General features: G+C 35.2%; 1 protein-coding gene across 3 annotated transcripts in view; it reads left to right on the top strand.

Annotated features, from left to right (window-relative positions):
- The window catches only part of EMB (embigin), a 44268-nt gene extending 42259 nt beyond the window's left edge, over positions 1-2009 (top strand). For all 3 annotated transcript variants that reach the window (XM_032851445.1, XM_032851444.1, XM_032851443.1), the window contains 2 exons: positions 763-817; positions 1609-2009. In XM_032851445.1, coding sequence (XP_032707336.1) covers positions 763-817; positions 1609-1626 — 73 coding nt within the window. In that variant the 3' untranslated portion in view covers positions 1627-2009. The remainder of the gene's footprint in view (positions 1-762; positions 818-1608) is intronic.
- Positions 2010-14640: the final 12631 nt, after the last annotated feature.

Raw genomic sequence — 14640 nt, 5'->3', positions numbered from 1 at the left:
TATAGTGCATATATGTTTAGATGTCAGGAAGAGTCAGAGTTCCTTGATGAAAATAAATCTTAAAAGCAGTGCTAAATGTGTAACATCAAAACAACCTCTAACTTCAGATATTTCAATGAGGAGCTCATTCGTTTATTTGATCCACTCATATATTTAATCCATATAATCTCACCTGCTGGCCTCTCCCCCAAATCTGAATTAGGTGGTTGAATTTACTTTCTGATGGTGATACCTTAATGAGCTCAGGCCTGCCCATAAAACCTAGAAGGGTATTGATTATGCACTGTTGTTACCCAGTTTAGTCATTCTTGTCTTAAGAATCTGAAGGTCACATTTGTAGTCTTGCCCTGATGTGCACTGGATAGACAACCACATTTAACCTCTAATTCATTGTAATAAACATGTCCGATCACAGCACCTGTATCTCACATGTTGGCAGAACTTCTGCTTGGCTATTATCTTGCAGGCCTCAAAACTGCTCACAAGTTGCCATATACCTAAGTCTCATTCATGCTGGGGGAGAAGCCGTTTTCCCTCTGCATAAAACAAACAGGACTGGTCACTGTCCTCTGTGGCAACAGTTCTTCTCTAAAGCAATGGTAGAAAAACAATATCAACATTATGAGTAAAACATTTTTAGGAAAAATGAATTATCTCTATTGACTTTTATGTTTTAACCTGATGGCCACGATATAGATGATGTTTTCACTTGATTTAGTGCAATGTAAATATTTCATGATTTTCTTTTTGTTTTCTGTACAGGAAATCAGATGATAGCAATGGCATAGAAAATAATGCCCCTAGGCACAGAAAAAATGTAAGTTACTTCCAAATGATATTCTTTTTTTTTTTAAGATTTTATTTATTTATTTGAAAGACAGAGATCACAAGAAGGCAGAAAGGCAGGCAGAGAGAGAGGAAGGGAAGCATCCCTGCTGAGCAAAGAGCCCGATGTGGGGCTTGATCCCAGGACCCTGGGATCACGACCCGAGCCAAAGGCAGAGGCTTTAACCCACTGAGCCACCCAGGCACCCCTCTGAATGATATTCTAAATAAAAGGTAAAATTCCCTATACATAGACTATTATCCAGCTACATTTTTTGGTTTCATATGAGACCTAATCATTCACTATGGGTTTGAATATAGTTGTTTAGAATATTATAGGAGAAAATATATAGTTATACAAACATAAATGACACCTTTTTTCTATCAGAGAACATGTAGCAACCAATCTAAAAATATATCTTTTGTACCACCTATATATATGTATATATATTTGTCACCATGGGCTAGTTCCTTCTATTTTTCATAGTTTTTTTTTCCCCTCTCTTAGGTTTTCTGGATTCTCCTTTCTTTAAATTCTCATATACTCCCATATATTTGGGATTATGAACAAATCCACAGTAGCTTATTTCCTTTACTGATTAGAATAAAAATATTCAGAGTTGATCAACATTTTCCCCCCAAGTATTTAGAAAACAGATACTGTTAGTTTCAGCAGTGATTTGGATCACTCCTTCCTAGCACTTTTTGCTTTGCTAAAGTGATGAAAGTTATAGAATAATCAGGACATACTAATTATGTTTCCTTATGCTTTATTTAACTCAGGAAGCTATGAGCCAGTGAAAGCAAAACATCGTGTCAAGAGTAATGGGAAGATGTATAGTTTCTACTTCAGCTTTGTTTATGTTTCCTGTGAAGAATATCTGAGTTTTTATTTTTACAAGGATGAAAAGTTTATGCAATATGCTCAGCAGTAGTTTTGCAATAATACATGCTATCTCAGATCCAAAGATATATTTTCCTTCTGTGATTATTTAACATTAAAGCAAGGTAAATCGTATTAAATATGTTCTATGAGCTATAACCCAGGATAACTAATTTCATCTTGGTCATCAAGGGATGCACAGAGGAGATACCAGCAAAACCAGTTAGTACTACATAAACTAATGTCATTCAAGACCTGTGTATAACCAAAGAATTCATTAAAGAGAAAACTTTTACCATTTGCCTTAAGTTTTTTTTTCCAATTATGCTTACTATGGATAGAAATATTTGTAATAATTTTCATGTAATGTTCACCCTCTGTCATATTGGATAAAAACATTTTTATTAGGAAATGAATACGTTCTGCCTTTGCTAATGATTTGCAATCTGCAGAAGAAAAACATACATTTCCTCCACAAATACTGGTTTAAGGCAAGGAAATATAACCATATACTTGCCCCAAATCACCTATCATACAAAAATATGTTTCCCAATCTTTGTTCTACTCATTTCCATTACTTATACACACTAGGGAAAAGTGACTTTTAGCCTTTATGTAGAGCATTTTTTAAACGCCATGGGTTTCAGATTTCTTAAGTTCCACGAGGCATTAACGCTGTGGGTACAGGTCGCTGTAGTCATAATATTGCCCTGCTACAGGGATGCCTCTGTGGTTCATGGTTTCCTGGTATCTTTGACTGGTATCTGGTGTCCTGATACCCATGGATGGCTAAAAACCTAAAAATGCATTATTAGTGCTTTATAGTCATGATTTCTTTGTTCGAAATCCAGAAGTACTGAATAATTCTTCTACGTTATTGCAAATGCCCTAAACTTGTCTTCAAAATTAGGATAGTTTCTATTGCATATATAACTGAAATATTTTACAAAATCCCCATAACCAAATCAAATGAAATATGAATAGACATGAAACACTGTCAGTGGCTTTGCGTGGACTATGAAAATCATACTAGATTGGGTTGAAGACAATGATGTGAAGCCTGCTGGATGTCCTTAGTGCTGGTGGGTCCTATCCCACAGAGATCAGAACAATCAGAAGCCAAAGAGGAAGAATTTGGGATGGTGGCAAAGAGCCCACAATTTTTGGTGGAGTTCAACATTTGAGAACAGGCGTTCAATAATTTGGGGAAAAAATAGCTTCTAGAAATGTTCACTATGTACTGGCTGAGAAAATAATAAAATTGTGGTGTGAAAATTATAATTTATATGGCATCTTAACTAATGTTAAAAAATCTTACTATTAGGAATAATACACATAAAGTGGTGACTTGGAATCTGCCCATTATTTTGTTGCAGCACTGTTCTGTGTAAAGCGTGTTAACTTTATCTGCACATTTTATTGAACTAGAATATATCCCTGAAGTAATGACAGATTTCATTTTATTCTTAGTCTTACAGCCATGAGCCATGCATTGTTTTGGTTTAATACATTATTTTTTTTTAAAGATTTTATTCATTTATTTGAAACAGAGAGAGAGAGATCACAAGTATGCAGAGAGGCAGGCATAGAGAGAGAGAGGAGAAAGCAGGCTCCCCGCTGAGCAGAGAGCCCAATGCGGGCCTCGATCCCAGGACCCTGAGATCATGACCTGAGCCGAAGGCAGAGGCTTTAACCCACTGAGCCACCCAGGCGCCCAAAACATTATTTTTTTAATGATTTTATTTATTCATTTGAGAGAGAGAGAGAGAGCATGAGCAGGGGGAGGGGCAGATGGAGAAGCAGACTCCCTGCTGAGCAGGGAATCTGATGCTGGACTCAATCCGAGGACCCCAGGATCATGACCTGAGCCCAAAGCAGATGCTTAGCCAACGAAGCCACCTAGGAGCTCGGTTTAATTCCTTATTTGATAACATCCTCTTGGATGGTATCTATATGATGGCAGATACCCAATCAGTTTATTTAATTAATATAAACAATTTGAATTAAGTGAAAAATTAGTCAGAACTATTATTTGACTAAGTTCAATTCAAGATGGTGTATTTATGATTGCATTTTTTAAAACCAAAAACAATTTGTATCTCATATGCAGTATGATTCTGTCCATTTTGCCATACTATTTAGGCTAAGATATTTTTCAAGCAAGAGGAATTGCTGCCCCATGGTAAAAATAATCTGAAATAGTTGTATAGTAAATTGAATTTTTAAGTGTCAATGCTTGCTGTTTTTCCTAGGAAAGGCTATTCATTTCAGTAAGTTTAAGCAGAAGAAGTACTCAAAATTAAAGTTGAGTTTTGGCTTTTTAGATTTTCTTTGGAAGAACTGGAAAATTATTTCAGACTCTTAGATTAAAAACGTAATGCTTCTGTTAACTAACCTCATGTGGAAGATAAATGGATTAAGTCATAATAACCTATTGTAAATTGGCTGAAAAACCTAAGTGAGCAGAAAAGCTGAACTAGGAAATCTGTCCCACGTTTATATATTAGATACTCTGGGAAATTCTATTCATCTTTCCAGCCACCAGGATCTTGCAGAATAAGTAGACTTAATGATGTTTTAAAATTCTCAGATACTTTCATATTCAGTTTATGCTTTAGTGTAAATCTTCTCCAATTATATCTTTCTCTTTTTCCTCAGCGATCTGGTCAATCAGGTCAAAACCCAGAATTTATTACGGTATTTTCTTCCCCTCTGTTAACTGAGACTCATTAGTTCTGAATCTTTGCTTCTTTGACCTTCTCATTGCCTATCAATCCACCCACTGCCTTCCCCATCCCACACTCACAGCAGCAACAGCAACAGTCTTGATTTTCCTACCTCTGTCTCATCTTCCTATGAATCCATTTTTTGTATAGCTGCCCGAGTTATCTTTTTAAATACAAATCTTGCTTTGCTAACTTAATATGAAAGCCTCCAGGCCAAGCCTCTGCAGGCTTACCTTTGCCATTTCCTAATACTGCAGTTTTCCAAAAGGCTGACGTCTCTCCGGTGTCTTGACTTTAGTCTTGACATGCAGAGATTCTGTGCAGAATGCTACACTCGCGTGCCCCTCCCATTGACTAACCTGAGTTTAGTTTTCACTACTTTAATCTGACGTTACTTCTTGGTGGATCTTTTCATACCCAGTGGGGTGTACACCGTGTGATTTGCTCAAATAATTCCACATTTCTTTGTGTTTATTACCCTGTATTATAAATAGACATTTGTCTCTTTCCTATGTTGGGTACTTACCACAGAGAGGATACGCTACAGATGTCATGAAATGTGTTTTGAATAGAGAAATGTGTAAGTAAAAATCAAATTTCATTAATTTAGAACAATCTAAATTGTGACATCAGAATTAAAATAACGGGGTGCGTGGGTGTCTGAATCGGTTGAGCGACAGACTTGGTTTTGGCTCAGGTCACGATCTCAGGGTGGTGAGATCAAGCCCTGTGTCGGGCTCTGCTCTCAGCATGGAGTCTGCTTCGGATTCTCTTTTCCTTCTCCCTCCTGTGCTGTCTGTCTCCCTCTCTCTCTCTAATAATAAATAAATCTTTAAAAAATTTTTTAAAGAATTAAAATATAATATATTAACAGAGATAAACAAGGTTTTATGAGTCAATGTTTGCTTCTATTACTTTGAAAAGTACATAGTAATAGGATAAAATATCCCATCAGATTTTAATAATATGTTAGTATCCGGTGAGCAAATAAGTTCTGATTCCTAATTTGTTATACAGGGTATACCCCTTTCAACTTATTTAAATTCCTATTGTTCTCTATTTTTCATGGTTAGTTCAAATCTTTACCTTATATATATCCTTTATTTTAATAGTATAATCTACTGACTTTAAATATAAAGAGCTTTAGAATTGAAGCCCTTTGCATGGTACTATAGAGTACTGATATTTGTGTCCTCTCCACTAATTTCTCATTCCTCTTCCCTTAAGCAATACCTTATAGTATCTTATTAGAGTATCTCAGGATCCAACTCAGAACTTTATCTTAAAAAGAAACGTTTTTTTAAAGAAAGCTTTCATTGTTCTGTTTTGATCACTGAAAGTTTATCTTTAATCAAATTCATCAAAAGGAAAAAAAGTGTCTGTTCTGCTCACTTATTCCCTAGGTCTTCATCTCCGAGGCATTTAAAATAGACTTACACAAAATGGTTTACTGAATACCTACTATACTACCTTATAGAAAATGAATTTTTCTAATTGAAAAAGGCTATGCAGTGAATTAGGGACTTACTCCTTATTACCATTGTTCATCTCCAGGTGGGAGTTAAGTTCAAGTACGTGTTCCAGCATTAATTAAGAGGCACAGTGACCTACTTAGAGCATGCTCTGAATTAATATTTACTAGATGAATGAAAAATAGATGAATGACTCAATTATTATGGAATCTTAAATTATACATATTTACATAATATCTACTTTGATTCTCATTAACTGTGACTATATGCTTATCTAGAGAAAAAGAAAACTAGAACTGCCTGTTTTCAATTCTATGATATTTAAGAATGTATTTGCACTGAATCTAGAAGGTCAGTTACGTGCTGAATTGAGTTCTTCATTGAGAATATATATTATTACATAATGGGGCTCCTGGGTGGCTCAGTGGGTTAAAGCCTCTGCCTTTGGCTCGGGTGGTGATCCCAGGGTCCTGGGATCGAGCCCCGTGTCGGGCTCTCTGCTTGGCAGGGAGCCTGCTTCCCTTCCTCTCTCTCTGTCTGCCTCTCTGCCCGCTTGTGATCTCTGTTTGTCAAATAAATAAATAAAATCTCTAAAAAAACAATAATAATAACTGACATGGTCGAGTGCTTAGCATGTGACAGGCACTGTGCTAAATGCTTTGGCATGTATCACCTCCTCGAATCCCCACATCACATCATCTTATGCTACAGGAACTATTATCATCCGCTGTATTAGAGAAGAGAAAAGCGAAGCTTAGAGAGATGACTTCTCAGGAGTCTAGGTTTAACAGCCGTATTGAACAGCTTAAGCTTCTACTTACCTGCATCTTAGAAAATGAGACTACTATCCATATCAAGCATGTTTTTAAAAATAAACTTACTCTTTTAAATGGTCAGTTAAATAAGATCCAAGTCCTATCCTTAGGGCTTGTATGACCTATGCTATGGCGTACTCGTGTCCCTGCAATGGTGCTGGGGAATCGTGATACTTTTTTTCATGTGGAGAGTCTTTCTTTCTTTCTTCGAGTCCCCCCTGCCCCACCACCATTTCACTTCTCAATGGCTAATGGGACTATTAAACTTCATCATCCAAACACTGAGAACGAGAGAAGGTGCTATGTTATCATTTCACCAGGACAACAGACAGAAAACAGATTGTGTGCTCACATTTTTGTCTGCAGGGAGGATCTACGTACTCTACGGACGATCTAGCCTAGCGCAGCAATAATGTCTGTAGCAAGTGTGAATGATAAACAGAAATTCACTGTCAGGGAAAGAACTATCTTTAGAAAATGCCTGGTGAGTCCCACTATAGAGAAATGTGTAGAATGAGACAATTTAGTAAGCTTAGAGACTTATTACTTTCCAAAAGTAATATGATTAAAATTTATTATGATTCAAAAGTATGATTCACAGTCATAAGTGAAGCTGGAAAAGAAAGTCGTGTTTTTGATAACCTGTGAAATGAACTGGATAGTTTTTGGGCTTGCTTATCTTCATGTTTAATGTGTCATAGTAATGCCCGTGTGATTCTCAACTAATCAGGAATGCCTGATTATGATTTTATAATAAAAATATCTTACAAAATCAGAGAGGATCACTCATGAATACCAATGTCAAAATTACTTATAGTCACATGATTAACTTGTAACATCTATTATTTCTTACTCTCTCATTTTCCAAATGAGAAAATCCTAGGGGCAACTTGTTTAGGGTATTGGTTAAAATCTATATATTATTTTGGTGTGTTATCTATTATGTTAAAGAACTTTTGTTCATAAAATTGGTTTTGCTATTTAATTTGTAATTTACTTCAAGAATAGAACAAATTCTTATTTTTCTGTTTTATTTGACAAATGAAAATACTAGACTTATCACATATGTAATTAACTGTTATTTAATACTATAAAAATAGCACAAAATATGATTACATTAACTGCTTTTGTATGTCTTAAGATAAAAATTTGACCATAATTTTTTTAAAATATTTTATTTGTTATTTGACAGAGACACAGTGAGAACAGGAACACAAGCCCCGGGGGGGAGTGGGAGGGGAGAAGCAGGCTTCCTGTTGAACCGGGAGCTCAATGTACGGCTCGATCCCAGGACCCTGGGATCATGACTTGAGCTTAAGGTAGACGCTTAACGACTGAGCCACCCAGGTGCCCCAAACTTCACTTTTTTTTAAGAAAAAACTCAAGGAACATGGATTTGTTATGACATAATTTCTAATAATTTTAATATTTTTAACATGTATGTCTAAATGCTCCTTAATGTTTTTCTGTATTACATAAAGAGCACAGAAAATATCTTTATTGGAATGTTTAAAAAAACCTTTTTGTTGCGTATAACTCAAAGACTGTGTCTAATATGCAATTAAATTCAATAAAATGTCCTCAGAATTAAAGATGTGAGTATTAGAAAGTATATTTTGAATTTTATACTTTAAAAATGGTTTAAAGTAAATTTAAAGGCAAAAAATAACAGAAAGAATGATGTTTTCCTTTGGCTATACCCACAGAAAAATCAAAGTTTTGTAAAACAATTCATCCTTCTCAAGAGAGCCCTACAAAAATGTGTTCCTGGAGTTAACCTCTGGCTGGGGGTGAGGGGTGGAAGTGGAGGCATGGACAGTCTTTAGTGGATACAGAGTTTCATTTCTGCAAGATGAAAAGTTGGAGATATGTTTTACATCAATGTGAATATATTCAATGCTACTGAACTGTACACTTAAAAATGATTAAGATAGTAAATATTCTTTACTTATTATGGTAATTTTTATACAATTTTTGTTAAAACAAAAGAATGATAGGATTTAAAAAATACTTATAAATCCTTTAGCAGAAAAGTAAAATAAAATCTTTGGAACCTAAGCTTGGTAAAAGAATACAAAGGCATGACATTAAAAAAAATCCATAAAAGAAAAATTTATACTTCTTCAAAATTTAAAAGTTTTATTCTGCAAAAGACCCTCTTAAAAGGATAAAAAAGCAAGTTACACACTGGGAGGAAATATTTGCACACACATATCTGACAAAGGTTTCATATTTAGAATAAATAAAGAACTCTCAAAATTCAGTAGTGGAAACAAAATTAATCCAATCAGAAAATGAGCAAAAAACACAAAGATATTTCAGCAAAGAGGATACTTAGAGGGCAAATAAGCACATACAAAGATGTTCAACATCACCAGTCATTAAGGAAATGCAAATTAAGATCCCAATGAGCTATTACTACACATATATGAAAATAGCTAAAATAAAGAATATTGACAATACCAAATGCTGCAAGGATGCACAGAAATGAGATCTCACATACATTGCTTGTGGAGATGTACAGACATTCTGAAAAGTGGTGTAGCGGTTTTTTAAAATAATATACACTTTCCATCTGACCCAGCAATCACATTCCATTTATCCTTGAGAAACAAAAACTTTAGTCTACACAAAAAACTGTACATGACTGTACATAGCAGGTTTAATCATTTATAGCCTTAAATGGCAAGCAACAAACATGTCTTTCAATAGGTGGCTATTTAAACAAATTACACTACATTCAAACCATGGAATATTACTCAACAATAAAAAGGAACAAACACTTGATACATGCAACCACTTAGGACAAATTTCAAGGACATTATGCTAAGTGAAAAAAGCCTACCTCAAATGGTATGATTCCATTTATATGACATTCTCAAAATAACAAGATTATAGAGATGGAGAACAAATTAGTGTTTCTTAAGGGTTAGCAATGCTGGAAGAGGGTGTGAATGTGATTTTAAAGAGAGCATTCAGGGGATCTTTGTGATGATACGTTAGTTTTATAGATTAATTTTATTATCTTGGTGGCTTCATGAATCCACATATGTGAAAAAGACATTGAACTATACATACACATCATACCAATGCCAATTTCCTTTTTTTTTTTTTTTTAATAGTGTACTACAATTACCTAAGATATAACCATTGGGGGAAATGGAATTAAGGGTAAACAGGAGTTCTCTGTACCATCTTCACAATTTTCTATGAATCCATAATTTTTTCAGGATATTTAAAAGATGTTTGAATTGGCTGAGTAGTTTAGGCATTAAATGATTAGAACCAGAATGGAATATGGTAGAAGTTTTTACTTTTTAATTATAGGTTAACCTATAATTACGTTAGTCAACCTAAAAGGTGAACTAAAACCAGTGAAAAAGTAAAGGACAGGAATGGTTACAAGCCCATGAGCTCAGATTATAATGTCTTATCAGATAGTCCTGGCCAGGAAAAAAGAAATCTGTCTTATTCTTATTTAAATGACAAATACATGTTGATAAGTTTCTTCTCATAATTGATTGGTTGACAACATTTTTGCACAAACTTGGGAAATCATCTGAGCATAAGGATCTTTATTCCGAACTACTGTATCTATGTAAGGGATGGAAATTCTATTAAATCCCTCATTGTACCTAACTATAGCTATAAGAGCAACTTAAAATGCTTTATGTTGACCAAAAAAAAAAAAAAAAAAAAAGATTGCTTTATTTTGGAAATAAATCCATAATCAAGACTAAATAAAAATCTTTTACATTTACAAAATATTTCTTCATACACAAAATGCCAGAGTAAATACTCATATTCATGTCATCTCCCTATCATAACTACATTTACTCATAATTGTTTCTTCAAATAGGGTTGTGGAGCCATTATTATTGCTACCATGTGGAGCAGGAGATAAGGGTGATCAATCAGGGGTTACAATGATTTGCAGTGGCAGGAGACAGTTTGTGTCTAGAGATAGCACTGGCAGCACCAGTTTATCAGTGAGGAAGACATCTGCCTCTCATGACACCGGGAACCAGCCTGTTTGCTCTTCTATGTTAGATAGCTCAGGAAGCATTAAAATTGTATGCTTTCAGAAACATTCTATGTTTTCAAGACTTCTCCTGAAACTCATAATTGAATTACATTTTAATTTTGCTCCTAGTGAAGCCCTGAAGTTTCCTGAGTTGGAGCAAACAAAAAGTTTAGTTAAATACAAAATAATTATGGGAAGCCTTGTAACAAACAAGCATCTTTCATCTAAACAGAAGCCAAAGTTTTGCATTTTAAAAGAATTTTGAAAGTACAAGAAGAGATGATAGAAATGATATGAATCTATTTATATGGGGGAAAACACAATTAAGAAAATGAATCCTTGGCCAGGAAAATTAGTCTTCTCATCTCACACTTACTAAGCAGTGTCTTGCTATTTTCTATGGCATATTTTAGAGCTTAACAATTCATGGTGAAAGTACACTTTGAGTTCATGATCCAAAAACTTGTCCAATAAAGCCAGTTGTAGAGAGAAATGGTGATGTTCCCTTGTGAAATGCTAATTGACATCATCTCATTTTGGGCTTTGGTCTGACTTTAAACCATGTGAAATGTGTCTGTCGTTCTTATTTTTCTGTTCTAATCATAGGAATTTGCCAAAGTACTAATTCCTTTGTATCTTTGTCGCTACCATTGTGCACACAGACTAACTGGGCTCCAATTACTGTAATAATATGTTTCAGAAAAGCAATCAGTATCCATAGGATTGAGCTTAGACTGGAAGCTTCTCAGCCCAAAAGAGAGCTATTAAAAGACAAGAGCTGAAATTCAGGCCTTGCACTGGGCTGACTTGAGAAAGAATGTTGCCAAAGGAATGAACTAGGACAGTTGATTTTTTGCAAAATCCTGGGAACTGTGGCAAAATGTTTTACTTTCATGAGCTTTGAACCACTGAGATCAAAAACAAGAACACACATGTTCATTTCTGTCAATTTTCTCTTTACACCAGGCATAATAGAATGTGGTGGAGTTTACTAAGTTTTATCTGGCAAAACTGTTGCTAACAAGTGTCAAGTGAGGGACAAAATTGGGGATCAGCTGGCACTCTCCTTTGGTTTAGCCTCAGAAATCTAAAAAGTTACATTTGGGGAAGAAAACCGATAGAGGATCACAATTTGAAGCTAGTTTATTTTCTCAGAATTATGTCACAGACTGAGGAAAGAATTCTTTATTTTTTTAAGATTTATTTATTTATTTATATTTATTTATATGCATGAGCAGGAGTGGGGAGGGCAAGGGAGAGAGAATCTCAAGCAGAGAGAGAGAGGGAGAGAATCTCAAGCCGACTTCGCACTGAGCATGGAGCCCAATGCGGGTCTCAACCTCATGACCCTGAGATCATGATCTGAGCTAAAACCATTTCCTTTTTGGTTTCTTCCCATCAAATAATTAAAAAAAAATAATCTTACAGTCTAATCTCACTAAGCTTCTTCCTATTTCCTGTGTCAAATGAAACCGACAACATAATAATTTATGTGCAATTTTGCAAGCTCTTCAGGAGACCTTTAATAAACTCACCATCAAAATAAATGTCTAGTGTTGTATCAGCTTATGAGCCTAACTATCTGGGTATAACAGATAGAATACAGACTTCATGACAGTGTAAGAATCAGAGATAAACCCATTGATGTATAATCAGTTATTCATGTATACTTTCAAGAAATATGTGTTGTACAAGTGCGTCTACAAGTGTACATAAAGAGGTTCTTGTCTGGAAGATGGAGTGGCAAACAAGTGAGGTGCTGACCTCATGTAACTTACCTTCTGGTGGAGAAGACAGAAACAAAAAGTCAAATAAATAAATATACTAACTGGGATTAATAAATGCCATAAAGAAAAAATAAAACAGACAAAGAAAGATTAACTTGTGCTTTTTTTTTTTTTTAACTACAGTAGTTAGAAGGGTTTTCTGGGAGAGGTCCAAGCAGAGACCAGACTAAAGTTTCACACATACCTGGGGAAAATACGATAGGCTGAGGGACAGAAAGTACACAAACCACGAGATAATAATGTGCTTGATGTGTCAAAGCAGCAGCAAGAAGTCCAGTAGAGCTGAATGAGGATGAAGGGTAGGAAATGAGGGATAAAATTAGCCAAGGAACATGTAGGCCATGGAAAGGATTTTAATTTTATTCTCAGTCATGTGAAAAGTTAGAATTAGGTACAGCTGCAAGTGATGAAAAATTTATATTTAGAATAGCTTAAGAAAGATAGATGATTACTTCTCTTTCACATGAAGCCATTAAGATATAGGCATCCTGTTCAGCTTCAAAAAACTGTCAGGGATATAGCTCTTTCCCTCCTTACTGTTCAGTTACTCTCAGAATGTGGCTTTAGCCTCGGGGACTGAGATGGCTGAATGAGCTCCAGCCATCAGCTCTACATTTCAATCACCAGAAAGCAAATGCTTCTATTTATTATAAGGTTATATCCTGGAAAGTGTATCTGTGGCCATACCTCACTCTGCAAGAAAGTAGAAAATGTAGTTTCATTCTAGATACTGGCAAGTATATTGGGGGTTAAATTCTCAGAGAAGAATGGTAAATAGGTATTGGTAGAAAATGAGCTGGTTCTGACATAAGAAGCTATTCGATGGTGTTGAGCAGAAGCATGACACAATGTGATTTACATTATTAAAAAATTACTCTGCTGGAGCACATGGGTGGCTCAGTGGGTTAAAGCCTCTGCCTTTGGCTCGGGTCATGATCACAGGGTCTTGGGATCGAGCCCCACGTCGGGCTCTCTGCTCAGTGGGGAGCCTGTTTCAAACCCCCCCCTCTGCCCACCTTTCTGCCTACTTGTGATCTCTCTCTCTCTGTTAAATAAATAAATAAAATCTTTTAAAAAATTACTTTGCTGTGTGGAGAATGGAGGATGTAAGAATTAAAACAAGAAGATCAGCTAAAATCTACAGTAGTAATCTAAACTTTATTAAGGTCACCTTAGTGATCTTATTAGATCTTATTAGATTTGTAGTGGTGGGGTTAACTTTGGAACAAGCCAAGTACCAGCTGTTGGTATTTTTATCTGTCTTTATCTGTCTATTTTTATCTAATTTTATCTGTCCTTGATTATTCACTTAATACTTGTCTCAAAAAATATAAAAGTCATTTGACAATATAGAAGCCTTTTTCTGTAACCCTATTAAAGTGAGGTACACATCAAATCTCACTGACAGAAAATGCTATCTTTATATTATGTGTAAAAACTTGTGCAAAAATTATGACAAAACATGAGGTGCCTGGGTGGCTCTGTTGTTAAGCCTCTGCTTTTGGCTCAGCTCGTGATCCTGGGGTCCTGGGATTGAGTCCTGCATCGGGCTCCCTGATCAGTGGGAAGCCTGTTTCTCCCTCTCCCACTCCCCCTGCTTATGTTCCCCCTCTCTCTGTGTCTCTGTGTCAAATAAATAAATAAAATATTTAAAAAAAAAAAGATTAAGAGAAGGTTTAAAAAATTATGACAAGACAAATTAATGTGTGTTTGGTGAAACCTATGTTAAGAGAAATAATTGAAATCAATGTTATTCGCTGCAGAGCATAATCTCAGAACAAAGCATTTTGCCATCATTTTCTTGACAGTCCAGATGGACCAAATTTTGAAATATAATTTCTATTTAGTATAAATCTCCTTTCAATGAGAAGCCAAACTATAGTCAAAAGAGTGAAAGAAAGAGGAGAGAAAGAAGAAAAGGTAACAGCCATCCTTATGGAGGATCCTGACTGAAAGAGAGCAAGAAAGAGAATCTGATAAAGTTACTTATAGTTTTTATTGTTTTTCTGTAATTTTTCATATTAACAATTCCTACCAAATATTTTTAATAATGTATGATTATTTTCACCAAGGAGAAAAACATAATGCTTTGTTTCTGAACAAACATA

Source organism: Lontra canadensis, unplaced genomic scaffold (assembly GCF_010015895.1).
Source record: "Lontra canadensis isolate GAN:19392208 unplaced genomic scaffold, GSC_riverotter_1.0 scaffold5, whole genome shotgun sequence".
Classification (NCBI taxonomy): domain Eukaryota; kingdom Metazoa; phylum Chordata; class Mammalia; order Carnivora; family Mustelidae; genus Lontra; species Lontra canadensis.
Note: the sequence above shows the minus strand (reverse complement) of the source record. Positions and strands in the feature narration are given on the sequence as shown.